This window comes from Melanerpes formicivorus, unplaced genomic scaffold, assembly GCF_026170545.1.
Source record: "Melanerpes formicivorus ecotype bairdi unplaced genomic scaffold, bMelFor1.0.p_v2 SCAF_9, whole genome shotgun sequence".
In the NCBI taxonomy this organism is placed as follows: Eukaryota; Metazoa; Chordata; class Aves; order Piciformes; family Picidae; genus Melanerpes; species Melanerpes formicivorus.
In genome coordinates this window covers 1,804,324-1,826,089 of record NW_027142361.1, presented here as the reverse complement: position 1 = coordinate 1,826,089, position 21,766 = coordinate 1,804,324, and the positions used below count along the sequence as shown (strand labels likewise).

The 21,766-nt window shown below is 43.8% G+C and overlaps 1 protein-coding gene across 1 annotated transcript in view; it reads left to right on the top strand.

Moving 5' to 3' along the window:
* The first annotated feature begins 2,719 nt into the window (after positions 1-2,719).
* Positions 2,720-21,766, top strand: part of MCPH1 (microcephalin 1) — a 31,128-nt gene continuing 12,081 nt past the window's right edge. Inside the window, 11 exon segments of the mRNA XM_068143259.1 lie at positions 2,720-2,788; positions 4,587-4,678; positions 7,396-7,514; positions 9,713-9,797; positions 10,360-10,428; positions 10,430-10,481; positions 10,780-10,920; positions 12,620-13,457; positions 13,459-13,514; positions 13,517-13,607; positions 15,872-15,888. Coding sequence (XP_067999360.1) covers positions 2,770-2,788; positions 4,587-4,678; positions 7,396-7,514; positions 9,713-9,797; positions 10,360-10,428; positions 10,430-10,481; positions 10,780-10,920; positions 12,620-13,457; positions 13,459-13,514; positions 13,517-13,607; positions 15,872-15,888 — 1,579 coding nt within the window. The 5' untranslated portion in view covers positions 2,720-2,769.

Here is a 21,766-nt window from a genome sequence, read left to right as displayed (position 1 = left end):
CCTATTGGGTGATTTCAACCACCCGGACATCTGCTGGAGGGACAACACAGCAAGGCACCAGCAATCCAGGATGTTCCTGGACTGCATAGAAGACAACTTCCTCCTCCAAATGGTGGAGGAACCAACAAGAAATGGTGCTATGCTGGACCTTGTTCTCACCAACAGGGAAGGGCTGGTAAGCAATGTGAGGCTCATAGACGGCCTTGGCTGCAGTGACCATGAAGCAGTTGAATTTAACATCCTCAGGGCAATCAGGAGGAAGTATTCCAAGCTCATGACCCTAGACTTTAGGCATGCAGATTTTGATCGCTTCAGGGATCTGCTAGCCAAAGTGTCATGGGACAAAGCCCTGGAGGGAAGAGGGACCCAGGACAGCTGGTCAGTATTCAAGGACCACCTCCTCTGTGTCCAGGAGCTCTGTGTACCAACAAAGAGAAAAGCAGGTAAGAATGCTAGGAGGCCTGCCTGGATGGGCAAGGAGCTACTGGACACACTATTACTTAAAAGGAAACTCTACAGGAAGTGGAGGGAAGGACAGGTAGAACAGGGGGAATACAAGGAAGCTGCCCGAGCAGCAAGAGTCCTGGTCAGGAAAGCCAAAGCAGAGTTTGAGTTGAATCTAGCCAGGGAGATTAAAGGGAATACTAAGAACTTTTACAGGTATATTAATGGGAAGAAGAAGACTAGGGAAGGTGTGGGCCCTCTCAGAAAAGAAAATGGTGACATGGTCACCTGTGATGAGGAAAAGGCTGAGGTACTTAATAACTTCTTTACCTCAGTCTTCACTGCAAGGGCCTCTAGCCACACTCCTGATGTTATGGAAGTCAAAGCCAGGGACAGGGAGGAAGAACTGCCCATTGTAAGTGCAGATCAGGTTCGTGATCATCTGAAGAACCTGAAAGTGTTCAAGTCCATGGGACCCGACGGGTTACACCCACGGGTGCTGAGAGAACTGGCAGATGAGGTTGCTAAACCCCTCTCTATTATATTTCAAAAGTCCTGGCAGTCTGGTGAAGTCCCCACAGACTGGAAAAGGGGAAACATTGCCCCCATCTTCAAAAAGGGCAAGAAGGAGGAACCAGGGAACTACAGGCCAGTCAGTCTCACCTCTGTGCCTGGAAAGATCATGGAACAGATCCTCCTGGAGTCACTACTCGCTCAAAAGAATAGTGAAGAGGTGATTGGGAACAGTCAGCATGGCTTTGCCAAGGGCAAATCCTGCCTGACCAACCTGGTGGCCTTCTATGAGCAGGTGACAAAATTAATAGATGAGGGGCGAGCAACTGATGTCGTTTACCTGGACCTGAGCAAAGCCTTCGACACTGTCCCGCACCACATCCTGGTCTCCAAACTGGTGACACATGGGTTTGATTGGTGGACCACTAGATGGATAAGGAACTGGCTTGATGGCCGCACCCAAAGAGTGGCTGTCAATGGCTCCATGTCCCAGTGGAGGCCAGTGACAAGTGGAGTCCCTCAGGGATCAGTCCTGGGACCTATCTTATTCAACATCTTTGTGGGGGACATGGACAGTGGCATTGAGTGCACCCTCAGCAAGTTTGCTGATGACACCAAGCTGTGTGGTGCAGCAGACACGCTGGAGGGAAGGGAGGCCATCCAGAGGGACCTTGACAGGCTGGAGAGGTGGGCACAGGCCAACCTCATGAAGTTCAATAAGAGCAAGTGCAGGGTCCTGCATCTGGGTCGAGGCAATCCCAGGCACAAATACAGGCTAGGCAGTGACTGGCTGGAGGATAGCCCTGAGGAGAGAGACTTGGGGGTGCTGGTGGACAAAAAGCTCAACATGAGCTCTCAGTGTGCACTTGCAGCCCGCAAAGCCAATCAGATCCTGGGCTGCATCAGGAGAAGTGTGGCTAGCAGGTCGAGGGAGGTGATCCTCCCCCTCTACTCAGCCCTGGTGAGACCCCACCTGGAGTACTGTGTCCAGTTCTGGAGCCCCTATTACAAGAGGGATGTGGAGGTGCTGGAACGTGTCCAGAGAAGGGCCACAAGGATGATCAGAGGGCTGGAGCACCTCTCCTATGAGGACAGACTGAAGGAGTTGGGGCTGTACAGTCTGCAGAAGAGAAGGCTCCGAGGTGACCTAATTGTCGCCTTCCAGTATCTGAAGGGGGCCTACAGGAAGGCAGGGGAAGGACTTCTCAGGATATCAGGTAGTGATAGGACTAGGGGGAATGGAATGAAGCTGGAGGTGGGGAGATTCAGGCTGGATGTGAGGAGGAGGTTCTTCACCATGAGAGTGGTGAAACCCTGGAATGGGTTGTCCAGGGAGGTGGTCGAGGCCCCGTCCCTGGGGGTGTTTAAGAGCAGGCTGGATGAGGCTCTGTCCAGCCTGATCTAGTGTGGGGTGTCCCTGCCCATGGCAGGGGGGTTGGAACTAGATGATCCTTGTGGTCCCTTCCAACCCTGAATGAAACTATGAAATTTCTGAACAGGACTTCAAACAGGACTTCAAACGCCAGGACTGCTTTGCATCCCTGACTTATACAACCACGTCACCTGCGACGCCCGAACGCCCTGCTTCACCCGCCAAGTAGCCTCTCATCTGCCCAGTATCACCCAACCACCACCAAAATAGGCAGCTCCCGCTGCGGCAAGGCGTCCGCGAAACCTCAGTTGTCGGCGGCCAGGAGCAAGGCGCAAGCGCGGCGGGACGCATGCGCAGCGCGCAGGCCTGGCGCCCGTGCGTAGAGGCGGTTTTAAACAGTGGCGGGTGGCAGAAGGTCTTGGTGCTGCGCAGCCCTTCTAATGGAGCCCATTCTGCAAGGTATCAGTTCGTCCATTGTGTGGGGGCAAGGCCGGCAGCCGGGTCGTACTTATCTCGGCGCAGCAACGAGGAACGGCCGGGTCGGGCCCCGTTTACAGTGCTGCCCCGGTACCCCTCTCCTTGCGGCCCTTTTTCCGGTGTTTCCCAGTCGGTGGAGTGCGATCGGGCCTGTCTGCTGTTGGGCTTCCGGGTGGCGTTTGTCGCTCGTCTCCTTCTCGTGCCTGGTCCTCTCCCTGGTGGCGGCCAGCGCCGAGCCTGGGATGGGGTCCAATCCTTCAGGCCGGTCAGTTTTTAGCTGAACCTTCTGGCGTGGCTCCCCGCGCCATGGGAAGTCCTCTGGAGGGCGCGAGACAGAGAGGGTCTCGCTCTGGGGCTGCTTTTACTAACGGCGAATCCGCCCGAAGCCTGCGGTGGGGCCTAGCGGCAGGACTGGCCCCGGCGGCGCGCTGGCTAGTCTTGGCAGTAAGCCCGGCCCGGGTGTGCGGCCGCTGGGGCGGGCAGGGCTGGAAACCCGTTAAGCAGTGAAGGCCCCGGAGGCAGCGAGTGTCCCTTGGGGTGCATCCAGGTACGGTACCGACCAGCGCAGCCATCGCGCTTCGCTGCCCGCCTGGCTGCCCCTGCCTTGGTCAGTCGCGGCGTAATCCTGTCTGGTTTCTTTTGCATCTCGTTAATCTGTCTCGATAGGCTGTCCGGCGAAGTTCTTCACAGAGTGACTGGCCATGGGAATGTGCTGCCCAGGGAGGTGGTGGAGTCACCATCACTGGAGGTGTTTAGGAAGAGACTGGATGGGGTGTTTGGTGCTGTGGTTTAGCTGATTAGATAGTGTTGGATGATAGGTTGCACTCAATGATCTCAAAGGTTTTTTCCAACGTGGTCCTATTCTATTCTGCCCCACTATTACCACATTCTCTGAGATCTAGTTTAATTTCCATATTGAAAGAACCCAGCTCTACTCAGAGCTCTTCAAATAAAACTGTAAGATAATTAAGCCAAGCAAAAAAAAAAAAATTATACTGTGGTTTTTATTGATGTGTTTGGAGAGTTATCTGGCCTGCAATCTGTGTAAAGTTGTTTTTTCTTGTGAACCATTTTTTTCCAGTTTTCTGGATTCACCATTTAAAATGGGAGTTTGACCAATGGAGATGTAGGTTACTCTAGTGCCTCTCTGAAGTAAAATTAATTACAAGATTGTGATGAATTTCAGTTGCTGATGTCTCCATGATAATACAACTGGATTAATTTGTTTTAAAGACCTTATCAACCAAGGCTGATTTGATTCCTTGAAGAGGTTATTGACCTGATTGATAAAGGAAGCTGCTTAAATGCAATATACCTGAAGTTACATAGAATAACAGACATAAAGTTGTATTAGTCCTTGTGATACATACTTAAATTGGGGTGATTCAGTATAAATAAGGTGGAATTTCAGGTCAATGTGAAATTAAGCAATATTTCTGCAGTTTTCTGGTGTTTTAAGGAAGGAATAGTTCCATTCTGCTAATTCCGTCACATTCTGTACAAACATAACACATTGTTTGTTAAATTGCTACTGTGTTTTAAATAGACCAAGCAGAAAAGTTGTGTAACTAGTGTCAAACTTCCAAGTTTGTTCCATTGTAATTAAAGGGACAGAAAGTAATTAAAAGTAATCTGCTATTAACATCTGATACTCAGTTTATGAAAAGCTATATTTGCTACTGACTGTGACATATATTAAAGCAAAGTTTGTTGAACAGGCTGTTTAACCAATTTTATCATCATGCATACTTCATACCTGCTTGTTTTCTGCCTGATCTAGGTGTTTCTGCGTTTGTAGACGTTTGCTCATCTAACAGAAGAGAAAACTATTCAAAACCTTTTGAACAGCAACTTCTTGATATGGGAGCAAAAGTAAGGAAACTATTTTGCAATAAAAAGGAAGGAAAGCAATTAATTACAAGCTGCCTTGGTTGTTCTGCTTGTCATATGCATTTTCAAAGTACAGGAATGATCATCACAGACTTGAATAGACGAGTGTGCTCTAAAATTCTAGTAACAGATGATAAATACATTTAAAGCCAAATCTAAGTGTTGAAAGCTTGTGGCTTACAAGTTATGTACCTTATGCTCTTCTGTTTTCTTTGACTACTAGGCAGCTGCTCTCTTGTTACTACAATATTTTCTAACCCAATGTGGTGGGTGGAAGGGTAAGGCCGAGAAGCCTCCTCCCTTCCCCCTTGTAAGGTAAAAGGGAAAAAAAATTGAAGGGAAAGGAAAAAAAACTCGCAAGCTGAATTAGCAAAGCAGTGGAGCTATATTTACAAAGCAATGTAGGGAATGCAGGGCAATATTTACAAATTTACAATATCTACAATATATACAAAGATATACAACAGAGTAACACAGAAATGAGAGTGACCCCCTCGGCAGAGAGGGGTTCCCCACCTCCGCTCTCCCCTCTCTTCCCCCCCTTTCCCCAGAATGGGATAGAAAGAGAAAGAAAAGAGAGGAAAAAAAAATGTTAGAAGCAGTTCGTGTTAATTGGAAGTGAGTTAATATACCGGCCTTTATCTATCTTCAAGGCCGAGGCCTTGGCAGAAAGCCCAGCACAGAGACAGAGAGCGGCCGCACCGTGGAAAGGTGGAAGCAAGACTGATAGAAAAGTCCTGAAAATGCTCAGTTCACTCCCAGTTCCGAAGGTGCTTCCTCCCACTCGTCCAATGAAATTAGTTTAGACTATTCCTTCCGTTTACCAACTTCCGTCCACCAATGTCTCTTTCTTAAGGGGGCAACGTCAACCGGCCACACCCAAGTATCATGATGTTTTATTCTTCCATTCACTCCTACAAATATAGTTTAACTCCAAAATGTGCTAGTAAAACTGCATTTAAGAGTCTTTGATATGTCTGACTTTCTTTTCTCCATATCAAGTGTAGTTGGCTTATAAGTGCAGCACATGTTTAATTATGAACTGTAAAATTTCATTCAGAGACCACTCAAACTGGCATCTTCCTTTCTTGTGTGTAATCAGCAGTTAAGTGCAAGATTTTTACAGCCTGTATCACACTGACACATGCATGAACTCTGTGTGGGCATGTGTAGCTCTATATTATTGTAATTTAGGAAGTTTTGCTGCTTTCCCCAAAACTTGTCTGTTCTGTATATGTTTAGCTGAGGTAGTATGACACAACAGTAGAATAGCTGTTTCTATTATGAAAGCAAGTAACAGTCTCAATACATAACTCAAGTAAAGAAATACTGCTTGTTCTTTTGTGCTGTACTGTTGAATCCATGGAATTCTGATAATCATAGATTTTTCTCACAGAAAATTCAGATTTCCTCAAGATCAAGAAGTAGCTGGATATGGTTAAAGGTATAGGCAGATGATACAGGTGAGCCTATTTAGCACATCCTAATACCCTTCCACTGTTCCAGACTTTGTTGCCTTTTATTGGCATGAGCACACGGTAATAACTGACTTGGCACACTATGTCAGGAAGGAAAATTCTAAATTATTTTTTCACTAGATTGACCAGCTAAGATCAGGTAAGCAGCAGAAGATATCCAGGGTGAGGAAGGAGAAGAGAGAGGTGAGAGGCAGGTCTAAGATGGTGCTCCTCCATAATTTGGAGGCAAAGTTCTGTTAAGCATCTGTCTTAGGACATGGGCTGTGAGCATAAGCAGGTGAGTGGTTACACATGGAATTACAACTTACTCTGAAAGAGTCATTGGTCCTGTATGCCTAGATCTTTTGGTTTTTTCTTTTGTCTTGCCATTGGAAACTTTTGGGGAAAATTTTTTTGGACCCAGATACAGATCCAGTGTGTTGGGAGCAAACTATTATAATGCAATTGAGATGGCAACAGACAGCTACACAGCTATTTCCATTTGGCTGTGCTGGGAAGCAGCAGCTGTAAAACATGAATTATACTGATCTCATGTCAACAATCTCATAATGTCAAAAACTGATCAAACAGTGTTATGGGCAGGATGTTTAGTCTCCATGAAAGGAAACTGGTTATGAAGGACAGAGTAGTACTAAAGTTACCACTTAGTTGTCAATAGAGGCTGATAACTGAAGATTTGATTGGTTGTATGACACAAAAATGTCTACATATTAGCTGTACTGATTTAAGTGTTGTGTGTTTATCATCTTTTAAAGTGTTCACATATAAACATTTTATTTGTAGTAGCTTCAGCATTCTGTCAAAGCTAAAAGTGACCCTCATTGATGAGACATAAAGGACAAGGTTATCTGTTCTTTGCTAGATAAAAGATGTAATTTGGCATTTGTTTGTACTTTCTGTACTGGTTGTTGGATAAGAAGTTGCATTGGGCCACATAAATAAAAAGCTGTAAGATTAGCGGTACAGCTAGAGTAGTAAAATGAAAATAGTGGAGAAAAACAATTTGAAAACAAAAGGCGACTCTAGCCCTCGAGTATCCATTGAGTTGGCATGACTAATGACACTGATTGCTTGAAGCTTCTTCCAAAGCTAGGAAAGATCAAAGGAGTCCTTGAAAGTAATATATAAACCATTAGTGTAAAAACTTTAAACATTAAAGCCAGACTACACCAGTGTCTTCTGATTGTTACTTACAGATGAGTTCTCTATGTACTTCTGCAGGTTTCAAAAGGTTTGAACAAGCATGTGACCCATGTAGTCTTCAAAGATGGACATTTGGCTAAATGGAGAAAAGCACAGAAGATGGGTGTAAAAATAGTTTCTGCACTCTGGGTGGAAAAGTGAGTACTCTTGAATATAATGAATGTGACCCATTCCAGATAGAAGGGATCCTAGTATTGTTTTATTTAAAACTGAAGTACAGTACCTGTGTTTTAATGTACTTGAAATAGTGATAAATCTCAGTAAGTTATCACTTTCCTTGATGTTATTTCTATTATAAAGCATGTTACCTGAATAAAAAGGTAAAATCTTAGCTCTTGAAAAATAGATGTGTTGAAGTAGTCCTGTAATATATTTGTAAATCATTCAGTATTCCACTCCTTTGCTCTGAGGTGGCATGCATAGGCAGTGAAGACTGAATATTTATCTCAAATAGAATTCCTCCATTTTTGTAGGAAGAAACATATTTAATCAGGGACAATGTATTGGTTCTCTTCTTAACTCCTATAGAAAGAGAAAATCATATCAAGTGGAAAAAAAAATCCATATTTAGTTGAAGATACTCATCTGGTTCAGGACAGCACTGCTTGAAGATTCTCAACTACCATATGGAAAAAAGTAAAATTTAAAAAAATAAAATCAAATTTCACTTGTGTGGTTAGTCCATGAGGATTTGCTAGTCCATAGCTTTTTCTCTGAGTTTGCAAAGTCTCTGCAGGCTGAACTGTAAGAGACAGTACAGAGCTTTGAGATCCAGGTGTAAAAGCCTCTAGAAACTAACTTGCTGGAAAGCAGCAACAAAGGAAAAGCCATAAGAAAGGATCTGGAGGGAAAACTTAAGCTGTTCAGTAGGAAACAGAGGTATCCCCTTGGTATTTTTTTTTAAGTGTTACTAGTAGCATGCTGTGTATGAAGGAAGGTCTTGTTATATAGCTTAGATGAGGGTTTTCGATGTGGGAAATAATCTGAAACAGAAATAGTGCTGGGGTTTTTTTGGAAGATGGGGTTTACACAGACACACCCACACTGCAAATTATGATTTTATTTCATTATCATATTTTTTTCCTGCCCCTTAGCCAAAAGGTATACCACTTAAATTGATGTGTATACTCCAGAGAAAATTCATAGGAATATCATATCCCTGCTCAAATCCTGGGTCAGGAGTGGTAGAAGCTTTCATGAGAGGTAGTACTGAATAATCTCACTGGTGATAGGGTTAGCCAAATGAGGCACAGGTAATACAAAATTAAAATTACTCTGTGCTAGCATCCCATTTGTGCTGAAACTTCTTGTAATAAGGCAGCCAGAGTACCTGAATTTAAATGATATGCCTAATGTATCATTATCTCAGAAATCTGGTAGGCAGAAGACAGTCTGAACCCTGAGATGGTGTAACAGAAAAGATTATGTAGTCTGTGCTAGTAAAATAGTAGTCCTCTGTGGATGGTAGCTTTTTTTTGAACCTGATAACTGTGTAAGCAAATAATGCAGAGCTCATATGAGTTGAAGTTTGTGTCATTAATAATAGCCACTGCAGTCCAGCATATAGAATATAAACTCTGATGCTCTAGAGAACTCTGAACTTGGTTTGACAAATACATGTAGTGATTTGGCTCTACAGATAAAAATTTTACAGCAGTTAGATCACTAGGTGTCACTAGAATCACAGTTTTGAATGACTTCTAGGGGAGGTCTGTAAGGTTCTATGCTCTTTCCCATAGCCAGTTTTATTATTTGAAAATAAAATTTTATCTCCCTGTTTTGATTCAAATAACTTTTGCTTATTAATACATAATTCTTGTCTTGGCATCATCCTTGGTGTTCACAAATGCAGTACTGTGACCGTTTGAGGTCATTATATTGTAGTGCAAGATAGCATTAGCCCTACTGTTCTCAAGTAAGGCATCAGCTGCGGTTTTGGTTTTGTAATTAGAAAAGTTTGCATCAATATAAATTACTCCTCCAAGATGGGTGTTTTTAGCTATGCATATTCCAAGAGAAAACAGAAAACAGACTGATGGGCAAGATGTAAAAGTCAGGATCAGATGAAGCTTCCTTCCTCACTTCCCTTTCCAGCCCTCTACCTCACCATGATATTCTGTAGGACAAAAAAAACCCAGTCTTGTATTTGCTGTGTAAAATATGGATTTTTATTTAATTTCTTGTTAGTTCTGCTAAAGATGCATATTTAGGAAGGGTTGGTGTTGCATTGTTACAGGGCTCAAACAACTTTTTTGCAATGAATGTTCTCATTCTTAAAAAAAAAAGGGGGTGTTGGGGGTGTAAAATTAAGCCCTTGCTTTAATTTATTCTACAGGTGTCGACAAACTGGACTACATGTTGATGAATCCTTATTTCCTGCAGTAGCTGTTAATGAAGAATTCCCACTACTGATGAAAAAAGTGAGTTTTCTTTAAATGGGCTTGGAGTAGTAAACTTTAAAGTTTACTCAGACATTTTCATAACATTCTGTAAACTTTATCCACCCAGAGTAAGTTTTCAAGGGTAAGCTATGGCTGTAATGACGTAATGTCTTATCTGACAAAAGGACAATAAAAGTAGGGGGTTTATATTGGTGAATAAATATTTGAAGTAAAATGACATAATTATTACTTTAAAAAAAACCTGCAATATGAATTTGTTTCACTGAATTGTGACAAACTCTAAAATCTTGGTATTAAAAAAAAAAAAAAAGTCCTTTAAACCCTTTGTCACAAGCATTAAAAGAAAAACACCAAACCCAGAAGATAAATTGGTTGCTTAGTCCTCTTTTTACTAAAATCTAACCTATAACATTGTTTCCTTTGAAAAACTTCAATTTCTACATTCTGTGCCTCTTAATGAGGTGTTAATAAGTAACATAAACACTGATAATAAATACTATGATGAAGTGGTAGGCAAATAGGAAGTGTAGTTACTTCTGGCACTTTTATGTCATAATTAATAGTTTAGTGTGTCTTCTAGCACAGATGTATGCAACCAAAAGACTTTGTTGAAAAGACTCCAGAAAATAGTAGAAGGATGCAGAGAAGACTTGGACCAGATGGCTAAGGAATTAGCTGAACAAAAGAGAGCAATTAGTGCTGGTAAGAACTACTGTGGTCAAAGATTCCAATACCACTTAATTTCTTTAAAGCACTTGATAGGTTTTTGGTTCTGTTCTGGTATTTTGTGGTGGCTTTTTACATTTATGCATCTCGCCATGAGAAATAAAGTTGGCTTTTATTTTTTACAGAATTCTTTGCAATTTTGTGGTACTAAGGCATCTGTAGTGGTTTTAGGTACAAGGAACCTATTTTTTTCAAGTGTTTTAGATAAATGTAGCTTCATCTGAAGCTGTTATAGCATGCAAATATTAATATACAAATGCATTTTTTTGTGTAGAAACTGATGTGCCAGTTCTACTATTTGAACATGATGGTTCGCTTGTATACTGCCCTGTTAATAGAGTAAAAGATCTGTGCACTGAAATGGAAAGGAGAATAAAGGAGATGAAGGAAAAATGAGAAAATCTTTCTCCTACTGGTAAGATACTAAATTTTACTTGAACATGTACATGAACACGTACAAATGGCTAGCATCTTTTTATTGCTTAATTTTTGGGTCATTTACATCTGCCCTTCATATTTTGTTTTATTTTTTCTAATATGATTGCATGCCCTCCCTTATTCACAAGTTTCAAGTAGGTGTGAATGGTTTAGTTTTCACTTTCTTTGTATTTGTAAGAGCACAAGAAGTCATGGAAGGCAATGGTCATAATCACTACACTGCTCAAGAGGACTAATGTTTAATCTTGATTTTCTAAAGTATTATTACAGCTTGGTTGAACTTTACAGTGAGACTCTAAATCCTACTTCATGGTAAATTTTAATGCAAATGTTTTTACTGGACAAATACTATAATGTTATTACACCCAGGAGTCCAAAAGTGGCTCTGTCCAGGTACTGAGGAACACAATTTAAAAAAATTAACTCTTGTAGATGACCCAATAGACTAAATCTACTTGACTTGAAAATGCAGGTTCTGGTGAATTTGAAGTTTTAACAAGTCTGTCAACTAAACTGTCAGTTTATAATTACAAAAATAATTGTGGAGAAAAGTAAAGTGTCAGTGACACATGGATAAAAGATTAAATCTCATTTATATATTTCTTTTGAATTTTCAGGTAATTGCTTCAAACTTTTGGAAAAGCTTTTATGCAATATCAAGGCTTTGCTAATTACAGAATTTGGCAGATTCTATAGAAAAATGCCTCACCTGGCTTAGAAAATTCTAGTATTTTCTAAATGTTTTGCTATCACTTTTTATTTTGAGAAAACCATGGTGCTGAGTGTGGTGGGTTTGAGAGAGAATGCCCAGCCTCTTCTCCCCCACAAAGAGGAAGAAAAACCACAGCTAGCCAGCCAGAGAAGCAAAGGAAAAATGCTATATCTTACAAGCAATTTTGCAAAAATGCAGGCTATGTACACAATTTACAGTATTTACAACATATATACAGAAATATACAGCAAAGTAAAATAAAATAATACAGGAACGAAATTCCCTCCTCTGGAGGAGGGTTCCCCCCCTGTACCCCCTTCTCTCCCCTTTTTCCTCAAAGAGGGTTAGAAAGAGAGAAAAAGAGCAGTTATTAATTAAAGCAGAGTGTTAGTAGGCCACATGCTTATCTGTCCAAGGTCAGTCTGGCAGGGAGCCCAAAAGCAGATGAGCTGGAAAGGGAGAAGGAAAGGAGCGAACTGAGAGGAAAATCCCAGCTGCACCTAAACCTAAAACTGCATTCTACCAATCCACCAATGAAATTAGTTTAGAATATCTGATTGTTTTCATTAATATTCCAAAACATTCAGCCATAAAAAAAGCTATGTGGTGTTGGTAATGCTGTGGTAGAAAAAAAATTGTTATAGCTAGCTTTATCAGTATAAAATATTGCTATTCTCCACACATGCAAGCATGAAAGAGTTGTGCTGCTGCTTTATTTAAAGGAAGAACAGGACTTATGGACACTTACTACACATGAAGATATGATGGCTAAGGCTATCGTAGCTTCTTGTCAGCATGGATTAGAAACAAAGCACACTATCTTCTGTGTAGTTTTTAATGACTTGCTGTATAATATCCAGAGAAGTTGCTAAATCCTTGTTTTCTGTAGTAAGCTTACATGTATTTTACAAGAATTAGGTACTCTTCTGTTAAATACACATTGTTACTTTTCATATTTTTGCAGGAGAACAAATGGAAGATTGTGTGAACTCAAATTGTGATTATACTTGGGAAACTGATAAGAGACAGGAAACAGAGGCAGTAAAACACACCTCTGATGCTTTGACTGATGTTCAGGTATCTATGAGTGCATCAGTGAGTTCTCCCTCATGCAGCTATGGGCAGAAAAGCTCAACACCAAAACAGCACAGCAGAGGAAGCATAAAGAAATGGATTTTACAGCATACTTTGGATGACAAATTGTCTTTTGAAAAGGAAGATCTAAAAAAGCTTACAAAGAAAAATCGTAAGGATGAAAATAGCATGAGTACATCAGCTGCAAATGACAGTTCTCTTCTACACTGCAAGGGCTTGGGTCAGATTACTCCTTATGAAAAAACAGCCACATTAAATACTGTTCCTGCTTTGATTGGCAGTATTTCTAACTCACCTACCAACAGTGAAGACTTGAATACTTCTTTATTATGTAGAAGCTGCCCTGTTGACAGAAACCATAGTGTTGCCAGTAAGATGAGGAAGAAAGTACAAACACTATCTAGTTGGAAACTGACTACCTCAAAACCAGGTGCATCAGGGTCTGAAGAGTTCTTAAAAGCAATTACTACACATAACAAGTCTTTTTGCACTGAAGATACTTATGAAGACTTCTTTTCATCATCTAATTTGAATGAAAAGTTAGTACAGGTACAAATACCAAAGGAATCACAGAATTCTCATGAAGTATGTTGCAAAATCTCTTCTACAAGCATGGACTTACTTGATGGGAGTTTCTCAAAGTCGTGTACTACCTCCAAGAAAAGTAGGAAAAAGTCTATTCCAGAAAATGATGTTTCACTAAAAAAACAAACCAGCTGAACATCCTGGAAGTGTGCCATTAAATTATATATCAGATGGTGAAAAATTGACACTGCAGAAGCTCTAGTTTCTGATGATGTGAATAGGCTGCCTCAGAAGAATCATGAAAAATCCTATGGATTGTATTGACACTACTGATAAGTCACATCAAGCTGGAAAATGAAAAGGTATCATATACTCATGCAACTAAATTGCAAAATGAACTGCCATCCCCAAGGGAAAAATATTGCAGAATTACACCAAAAGAAGAAAATGCTGCAGTACTGACTTTTGTGTGTGTAAAATGAACAACTTCATAGGATCCGATACAACACCCATTTTTCCCGTACATTGCAGAAAAAAAGTTGCAAGAGATAAAGAAACTTTGCTCACAAAATGCAGTGCAAGCATGTGAGCCACCTTTTCCTGTAGTGTTTGGTATTCTGTAAACTTAATTTAGCCATTCAAAATTAAGAAACCAAGGACTTTCTGTTCTAAATGTTACAGTACTCTTATACATTCACTCCTTATCATAGAGTCCCTTGTTCAAATTATTTTTATTTCACAAGTTAAGATTGCTGCTTCAATTTAAGTTAAAGGGCATAATCTCTACTGGAAAAATACTTGATTTAGCAATTTCCACCTTCTGCTTGAATAAGACATTTGAGGGCATATTTGAGAGTTGCAGTGTAGGCTGCTTTTAACCATGGCTTTTTCATGGAACTGGCTTTAGCTTTTTTAAATTTAAGTGTTCAAGTTGGTTATTTCAATGTAATTATTTACTAGAATATTGAATCCCTGAAAAATGCTGCTAACTTGCATTGGGGTAATTGCTTTCAGATTTTTATCTTTTGAGTTCTGTTTGTCAAGCTTTACATAGGATTAAATTGTACATTTTAGTAATTTGTTTTCTTTAAATTCTGCAGTAGTACATCAATAAATTGTATAAAATTACTAATTTCAAGGGATCAACAGACTTGGAATGAGACTAATGAAATCATCTAGTGGAAATGTTGAACATAAACTATGCCTGTATGTGTGGGTAGTAAGTTGCTGAACCCTGAGCTACTGTTTTGGGTTCACTACATGTAAATTTTAAATAGCTGGGGTGCGTCATTATAACACACTTCCTTTTGCTTAGCCTGTATCTGGGGCTGAAATACTGCACGTTTTTATCACCTGCTGACCCCTCCCCAGCAGTGAAAGAAAATTGGGAAAAGGAGAGAAGGCCATTGGGCTGAAATGGAAACAGATTTAATGACACAGCCAAACTCATACCAATGCCAGTATAAAGTATGCAAAGTTACACTCTGTCCAGTGAATGTATGGTATGGGAAAAGCAATTCTTAGGAGCAAGAGAAGGAAGAGGAAACAGGGTCAGGAGGAGCCCAAGCAAAAGACCCCATCCTCAGCAACCTTCCTCCTTGATAATGAGCATGATGTTTATGGTATGGGCTACACCTCTGAGACAGCTTATATTAGCTGCTGCTCTTGCTGACTCCAAACTTCTTGTGGTCTGCAGACCGTGGCTGGCTTGTAATTCTGTCCCAGCAAAACTGAAACAACAGTGCCCTGGTTTGAGGTCAGGCAAATTCTCTCTTGCCCCTGAAATGGATTGCTGAAGTGAGGGAAAGTTGAAATGGAAAAGCAATCAGTCTTTTACAGAAGTTACAAGCTGTGGTGAAGAGGTTATTAAAGTTATGAATATGAATTATGAAAATGTTATTATCAAACTATTAATAACCAATGAATCACCAACTTATATACATGTTTCACAAGTGGCTTAGTGTTATGATTAGAACTTAATTGAACTAGTTACAGACTATTTCTATATTTATATAACAAAGGGTGCAGTTCCACCGCTTGGCCACTAGACGCGGCGGGACTCGGGCGGCTTCTGCCTATACACAGCAATATTACAATCTTTCATAGTTTCATTCAGGGTTGGAAGGGACCACAAGGATCATCTAGTTCCAACCCCCCTGCCATGGGCAGAGACACCCCACACTAGATCAGGCTGGACAGAGCCTCATCCAGCCTGGGCTTAAACACCCCCAGGGACGGGGCCTCGACCACCTCCCTGGACAACGCATTCCAGGGTTTCACCACTCTCATGGTGAAGAACCTCCTCCTCACATCTAGCCTGAATCTCCCCACCTCCAGCTTCATTCCATTCCCCCTAGTCCTGTCACTACCTGAGATCCTGAGAAGTCCTTCCCCAGCCTTCCTGTAGGCCCCTTTCAGATACTGGAAGGCGACAATTAGGTCACCTCAGAGCCTTCTCTTCTGCAGACTGAACAGCCCCAACTCCTTCAGTCTGTCCTCATAGGAGAGGCGCTCCAGCCCTCTGATCATCCTTGTGGCCCTTCTCTGGACACGTTCCAGCACCTCCACATCCCTCTTGTAATAGGGGCTCCAGAACTGGACACAGTACTCCAGGTGGGGTCTCACCAGGGCTGAGTAGAGGGGGAGGATCACCTCCCTCGACCTGCTAGCCACACTTCTCCTGATGCAGCCCAGGATCTGATTGGCTTTGTGGGCTGCAAGTGCACATTGAAAGCTCATGTTGAGCTTTTTGTTAACCAGCACCCCCAAGTCTCTCTCCTCAGGGCTACTTTCCAGCCAGTCACTGCCCAGCCTGGATTTGTGCCTGGGATTGCCTCGACCCAGATGCAGGACCCTGCACTTGTTCTTATTGAACTTCATGAGGTTGGCCTGTGCCCACCTCTCCAGCCTGTCAAGGTCCCTCTGGATGGCCTCCCTTCCCTCCAGCGTGTCTGCTGCACCACACAGCTTGGTGTCATCAGCAAACTTGCTGAGGGTGCACTCAATGCCACTGTCCATGTCCCCCACAAAGATGTTGAACAAGACAGGTCCCAGGACTGATCCCTGAGGGACTCCGCTTGTCACTGGCCTCCACTGGGACATGGAGCCATGGACAGCCACTCTTTGGGTGCGGCCATCAAGCCAGTTCCTTATCCATCTAGTGGTCCACCCATCAAACCCATGTGTCACCAGTTTGGAGACCAGGATGTGGTGTGGGACAGTGTCGAAGGCTTTGCTCAGGTCCAGGTAAACGACATCAGTTGCTCGCCCCTCATCTATTAATTTTGTCACCTGCTCATAGAAGGCCACCAGGTTGGTCAGGCTGGATTTGCCCTTGGCAAAGCCATGCTGACTGTTCCCAATCACCTCTTCACTAGCGAGTAGTGACTCCAGGAGGATCTGCTCCATGATCTTTCCAGGCACAGAGGTGAGACTGACTGGCCTGTAGTTCCCTGGTTCCTCCTTCTTGCCCTTTTTGAAGATGGGGGCAATGTTTCCCCTTTTCCAGTCTGTGGGGACTTAACCAGATTGCCATGACTTTTGAAATATAATAGAGAGGGGTTTAGCAACCTCATCTGCCAGTTCTCTCAGTACCTGTGGGTGTAACCCGTCGGGTCCCATGGACTTGAACACTTTCAGGTTCTTCAGATGATCACGAACCTGATCTGCACTTACAATGGGCAGTTCTTCCTCCCCGTCCCTGGCTTTGACTTCCATAACATCAGGAGTGTGGCTAGAGGCCCTTGCAGTGAAGACTGAGGTAAAGAAGTTATTAAGTACCTCAGCCTTTTCCTCATCACATGTGACCATGTCACCATTTTCCTTTCTGAGGGGGCCCACACCTTCCCTAGTCTTCTTCTTCCCATTAATATACCTGTCAAAGTTCTTAGTATTCCCTTTAATCTCCCTGGCTAGATTCAACTCAAACTCTGCTTTGGCTTTCCTAACCAGGACTCTTGCTGCTCGGGCAGCTTCCTTATATTCCCCCTGTTCTACCTGTCCTTCCCTCCACTTCCTGTAGAGTTTCCTTTTAAGTAATAGTGTGTCCAGTAGCTCCTTGCCCATCCAGGCAGGCCTCCTAGCATTCTTACCTGCTTTTCTCTTTGTTGGTACACAGAGCTCCTGGACACAGAGGAGGTGGTCCTTGAATACTGACCAGCTGTCCTGGGTCCCTCTTCCCTCCAGGGCTTTGTCCCACGACACTTTGGCTAGCAGATCCCTGAAGCGATCAAAATCTGCACGCCTAAAGTCTAGGGTCGTGAGCTTGGAATACTTCCTCCTGATTGCCCTGAGGAGGTTAAATTCAACTGCTTCATGGTCACTGCAGCCAAGGCCGTCTCTGAGCCTCACATTGCTTACCAGCCCTTCCCTGTTGGTGAGAACAAGGTCCAGCATAGCACCATTTCTTGTTGGTTCCTCCACCATTTGGAGGAGGAAGTTGTCTTCTATGCAGTCCAGGAACATCCTGGATTGCTGGTGCCTTGCTGTGTTGTCCCTCCAGCAGATATCCGGGTGGTTGAAATCACCCATGAGGACCAGGGCTTGTGACCTGGAAGCTGCTTCTATTTGCCTATGGAGGGCCTCATCTGCTTGGATCTGCTGGTCAGGTGGCCTGTAGGAGACCCCCACAGTAATATCTCCTTCCCCTGTCCTGCCTTTAATTTTGACCCATACACTCTCAACTAGCTTATCATCCCTCCCCAGTTGGAGCTCCACTGATTCCAACTGGCTATTGACATAGAGGGCAACACCTCCTCCTCTCCTTCCCTGCCTATCCTTCCTAAAGAGTTTATACCCATCTATGCCTACATCCCAGTCATGGGATTCATCCCACCAAGTTTCAGTAACAGCCACTATGTCGTGGCATCCCAGCAGCACAGTGGCCCTTAACTCATCCTGTTTGTTGCCCAAGCTGCGTGCATTCGCATAGAAGCACTTCAGCTGGGCTGGCCCTGTCCTGCTCTTGTGCCAAATCCCCTCGGTTTCCACAGAATGTCCTGGTGGATCATTCGTGGCTTGCCTCAGGGTAGCAAGTTGAGAGCCCTTACCAGCTCTCCTTCTCTCTACTGCTGGTGAGCTGCCCCTCTGTTTGTCACCAGCCAGCAGGAGACTATTAACCCCTTCCCCCTTCAAATCTAGTTTAAAGCCCTATCAATGAGCCCTGCCTTTCTATGCGTCAGCGCTTACTCCGCTAGACGTGGATACTTTGAGTGCTAGTGGATGGAAAGCACGTGGATGATATTCTGTTGCTGTTGTTTGTAGCAAGGTGGGGATCTTGCAGACGGTTGCCGCTGGACTGGTTCCTAGTCGAGTTGGGACAGCGGCCTTGGGTTACTGTCTCCTCTCTTCACAATGGGGAAGAGGGAATTGTGGAACCTGGGCTTTGCATAGAAGCAGGTTCCCTTCAGGACTCAGTCGATTCCCTCCAGACAACAGGGATCGATCCTGGTCGGGGTCGGCCCTCAGAGTTGGCTCGCATGGCTGAGTGGGACGACGGTTGCTGGTAAGTGGGCTCGGACGATGCGGCAACAGGCAAAGCTACAGGGTTGGCCCAACCACGGCGATTCTCGGGGTTGATGCAAACAGCCTCGGGGAGAGAATGGGGCTGTGTTAGGCGGCGGATTCTCGTTTACTGAGCTTAAAGGAACAGCGGGACTCTTGGAGTGGTCCCAGGTTTGGTGCAGTATAGGCAGGAACAATGCTTTAGTCTCCCCTGAGGTTCACAGGGCTCAGAGCGGCACACGGTGCAGCTTCTCTCCCATTACAGCGGGGCTAGGCATATGTGGACTCGGTATCGATCAAGTCCCTTCTCCCCGGCAACTGGGCAGATCTTACCCTCGGGGGTCAGTCCAGTCCTCCGGTGGCACGGTGGGCTCTCCTGGTCAGTATGACTGGCTGTAGCAACGCTGAACTCCTCAGTGTCGCTAAGGTCCTCCCTCTGCGCTTCTCACGATGCAGAGGCTTTCAGTATGCGTGCATGTATAACAAGCTAACAACAATAAGCTCAAGGGCAAAGGCTGCAGCTCGAGAGTTGCTCTCTTGAGCAAGCACAGAGACAAAGTGAAAGAGGGGGCCACTTGTTTACCAACTGGGGTGATACTTATAGATTCCTCGAGGCTGGGCTTGACCAATGGGCACTCTCATAAACAAGTGGCTTCAGCCTATAGACAGCGTGAAGCGAGAATTATGCCTATACTTGATGTCAGCACGAGCACTGCATGCGCTGGGTGTGTGCAAGCCTGGCTAATGCCTTGGCTTTTGTCTTCCTCCTGGAGGATGGGGAACTTGTCCACATGCTGGGACAAGATTCAGCATCTGGGCATAATGTGCCTTCACCACACAAGCATAGTGACAAAAGTAACCCAAAGCATACAGAATCCCCTATAACACACCCCAAGCCTCCCCACCTGAGAGTATACCCAAAACCCCCAGGGTTCTTTCTTCCCTGCCTCCACTGCTAGGCTAGTCTCAGGCTGGCCAGGTCTGAGACTGCCCTTCCCTTTCTCCTCCTAGCATTAGGCCTAGCCAGGCCTAAGAGGCCTTCAGATGCTCCCTGTCAGGTGCTCAGTTGGTAGCACATGAGACCCTTAATGGGAAGGTCATGAGTCCAAACCTGCAGTGGGCAGTAGTGTCCTCCCTACTCCAGTCATGAGGTCTTGTGGTGGGTGGAAGGGCAAGGCCAAGAAGCCTACTCCCTTCCCCCTTTGTAAAGTAAAAGGGAAAAAAAAATTGAAGGGAAAAGAAAAAAAACTCGCAAGCTGAATTAGCAAAGCAGTGGAGCTATATTTACAAAGCGATGTAGGGTTTGCAGGGGATTATTTACAAATTTACAATATCTACAATATATACAAAGATATACAACAGAGTAACACAGAAATGAGAGTGCCCCCCTCGGCAGAGAGGGGTCCCCCACCTCCGCTCTCCCCTCTCTTCCCCCCCTTTCCCCAGAATGGGATAGAAAGAGAAAGAGAAGAGAGGAAAAAAAAAGTTAGAAGCAGTTTGTGTTAATTGGAAGGGAGTTAGTATACAGGCCTGGTATCTTGTTTTCAAGGCCGGGGCCTTGGCAGAAAGCCCAGGACAGAAAGCTGTTGCCTGAAGAAGAGGCGGAAGCAAGACTGACTGAGAAGTGCTGGAAATGTCCACTTCACTCCCACTTCATAAGGTGCTTCCTCCCACTCGTCCAATGAAATTAGTTTAGACTATTCCTTCCGTTTACCAACTTCCGTCCACCATGTTCCCTTTCTTAAGGGGGCAACGTCAACCGGCCACAGTCCACCCCTTCTAAACAATTTCATTGGCTGTTCATACTGTCCATCCAATCCAAAATGATATTTACAGTTCGTGAGTAAAGTTCATAGTCCATTCCGGCTATGCTCAGATGTAGATGATTCAAAAGTCCAAGAAAATCAGAAAATGAGAAAAATGGAAAACAGTTCATTTCTTCACCGATGAAGCGAAGAAAAGGGAAACAGGGAATCTCAGGGTCTCTTAGTTGACTCAGGGCTCTCAGGGATCTCAGGGTTCGTGCACCGTAGATTCCTCGTTGGTTCTTCCTTTGGGCGCGATGTAGCTGTACAGCAGTTTAAAATTAACCTCTTTCAGCTAAAGTTAAGTTTCTTTGTGGAATACACTGAATTTCACCATTCTCTTGCATTACCCAATAAGTGTGACCCGGACCTTCAGCTGAAACCACCCCTCGGACAGGTTTAGCCTCTCCTGAGGGTGAAAATACCCAAACAGTTTTACCTAACAGATTCTTTTCTCTAACAACAGGAACTCTATCACCTTCTACTTTCTGTAGCAAATCTGAATGTGCAGGTCCAGCTCGGTTCACTGAACCTCTACTATTTACCAGCCAGGTTGCTTGTGCTAAATGTTTTTCCCAGTTTTTCAAAGATCCACCTCCCATGGCTTTGAGAGTGGTCTTCAACAAACCGTTGTAGCGTTCAATCTTCCCTGAAGCTGGTGCATAGTAGGGAATGTGGAATATCCACTCAATACCGTGCTCTTTTGCCCAGCTCTTTACAAGGTTGTTCTTGAAATGAGTTCCGTTGTCTGACTCAATCCTCTCTGGAGTTCCGTGTCTCCACAGGATTTGTCTCTCCAGACCGAGAATGGTGTTGCGTGCAGTTGCATGTGGAACTGGATAAGTTTCCAACCATCCGGTGTTTGCCTCTACCATAGTAAGCACGTACTGCTTACCAGAACGAGAACGTGGTAGAGTGATGTAGTCAATCTGCCAAGCTTCACCATACTTGTACTTGGACCATCTGTCACCATACCACAAGGGCTTAAGTCGTTTTGCCTGCTTAATAGCAGCACAAATGTCACAGTCATGGATGACTTGCGTGATAGCATCCATGGAAATGTCTATGGATCTGTCACGAGCCCATTGGTATGTTGCATCTCTGCCTTGATGTCCTGACGAATCGTGAGCCCACCGAGCTAAGAATATCTCACCTCGGTGTTTCCAGTCGAGATCAAGATTAGA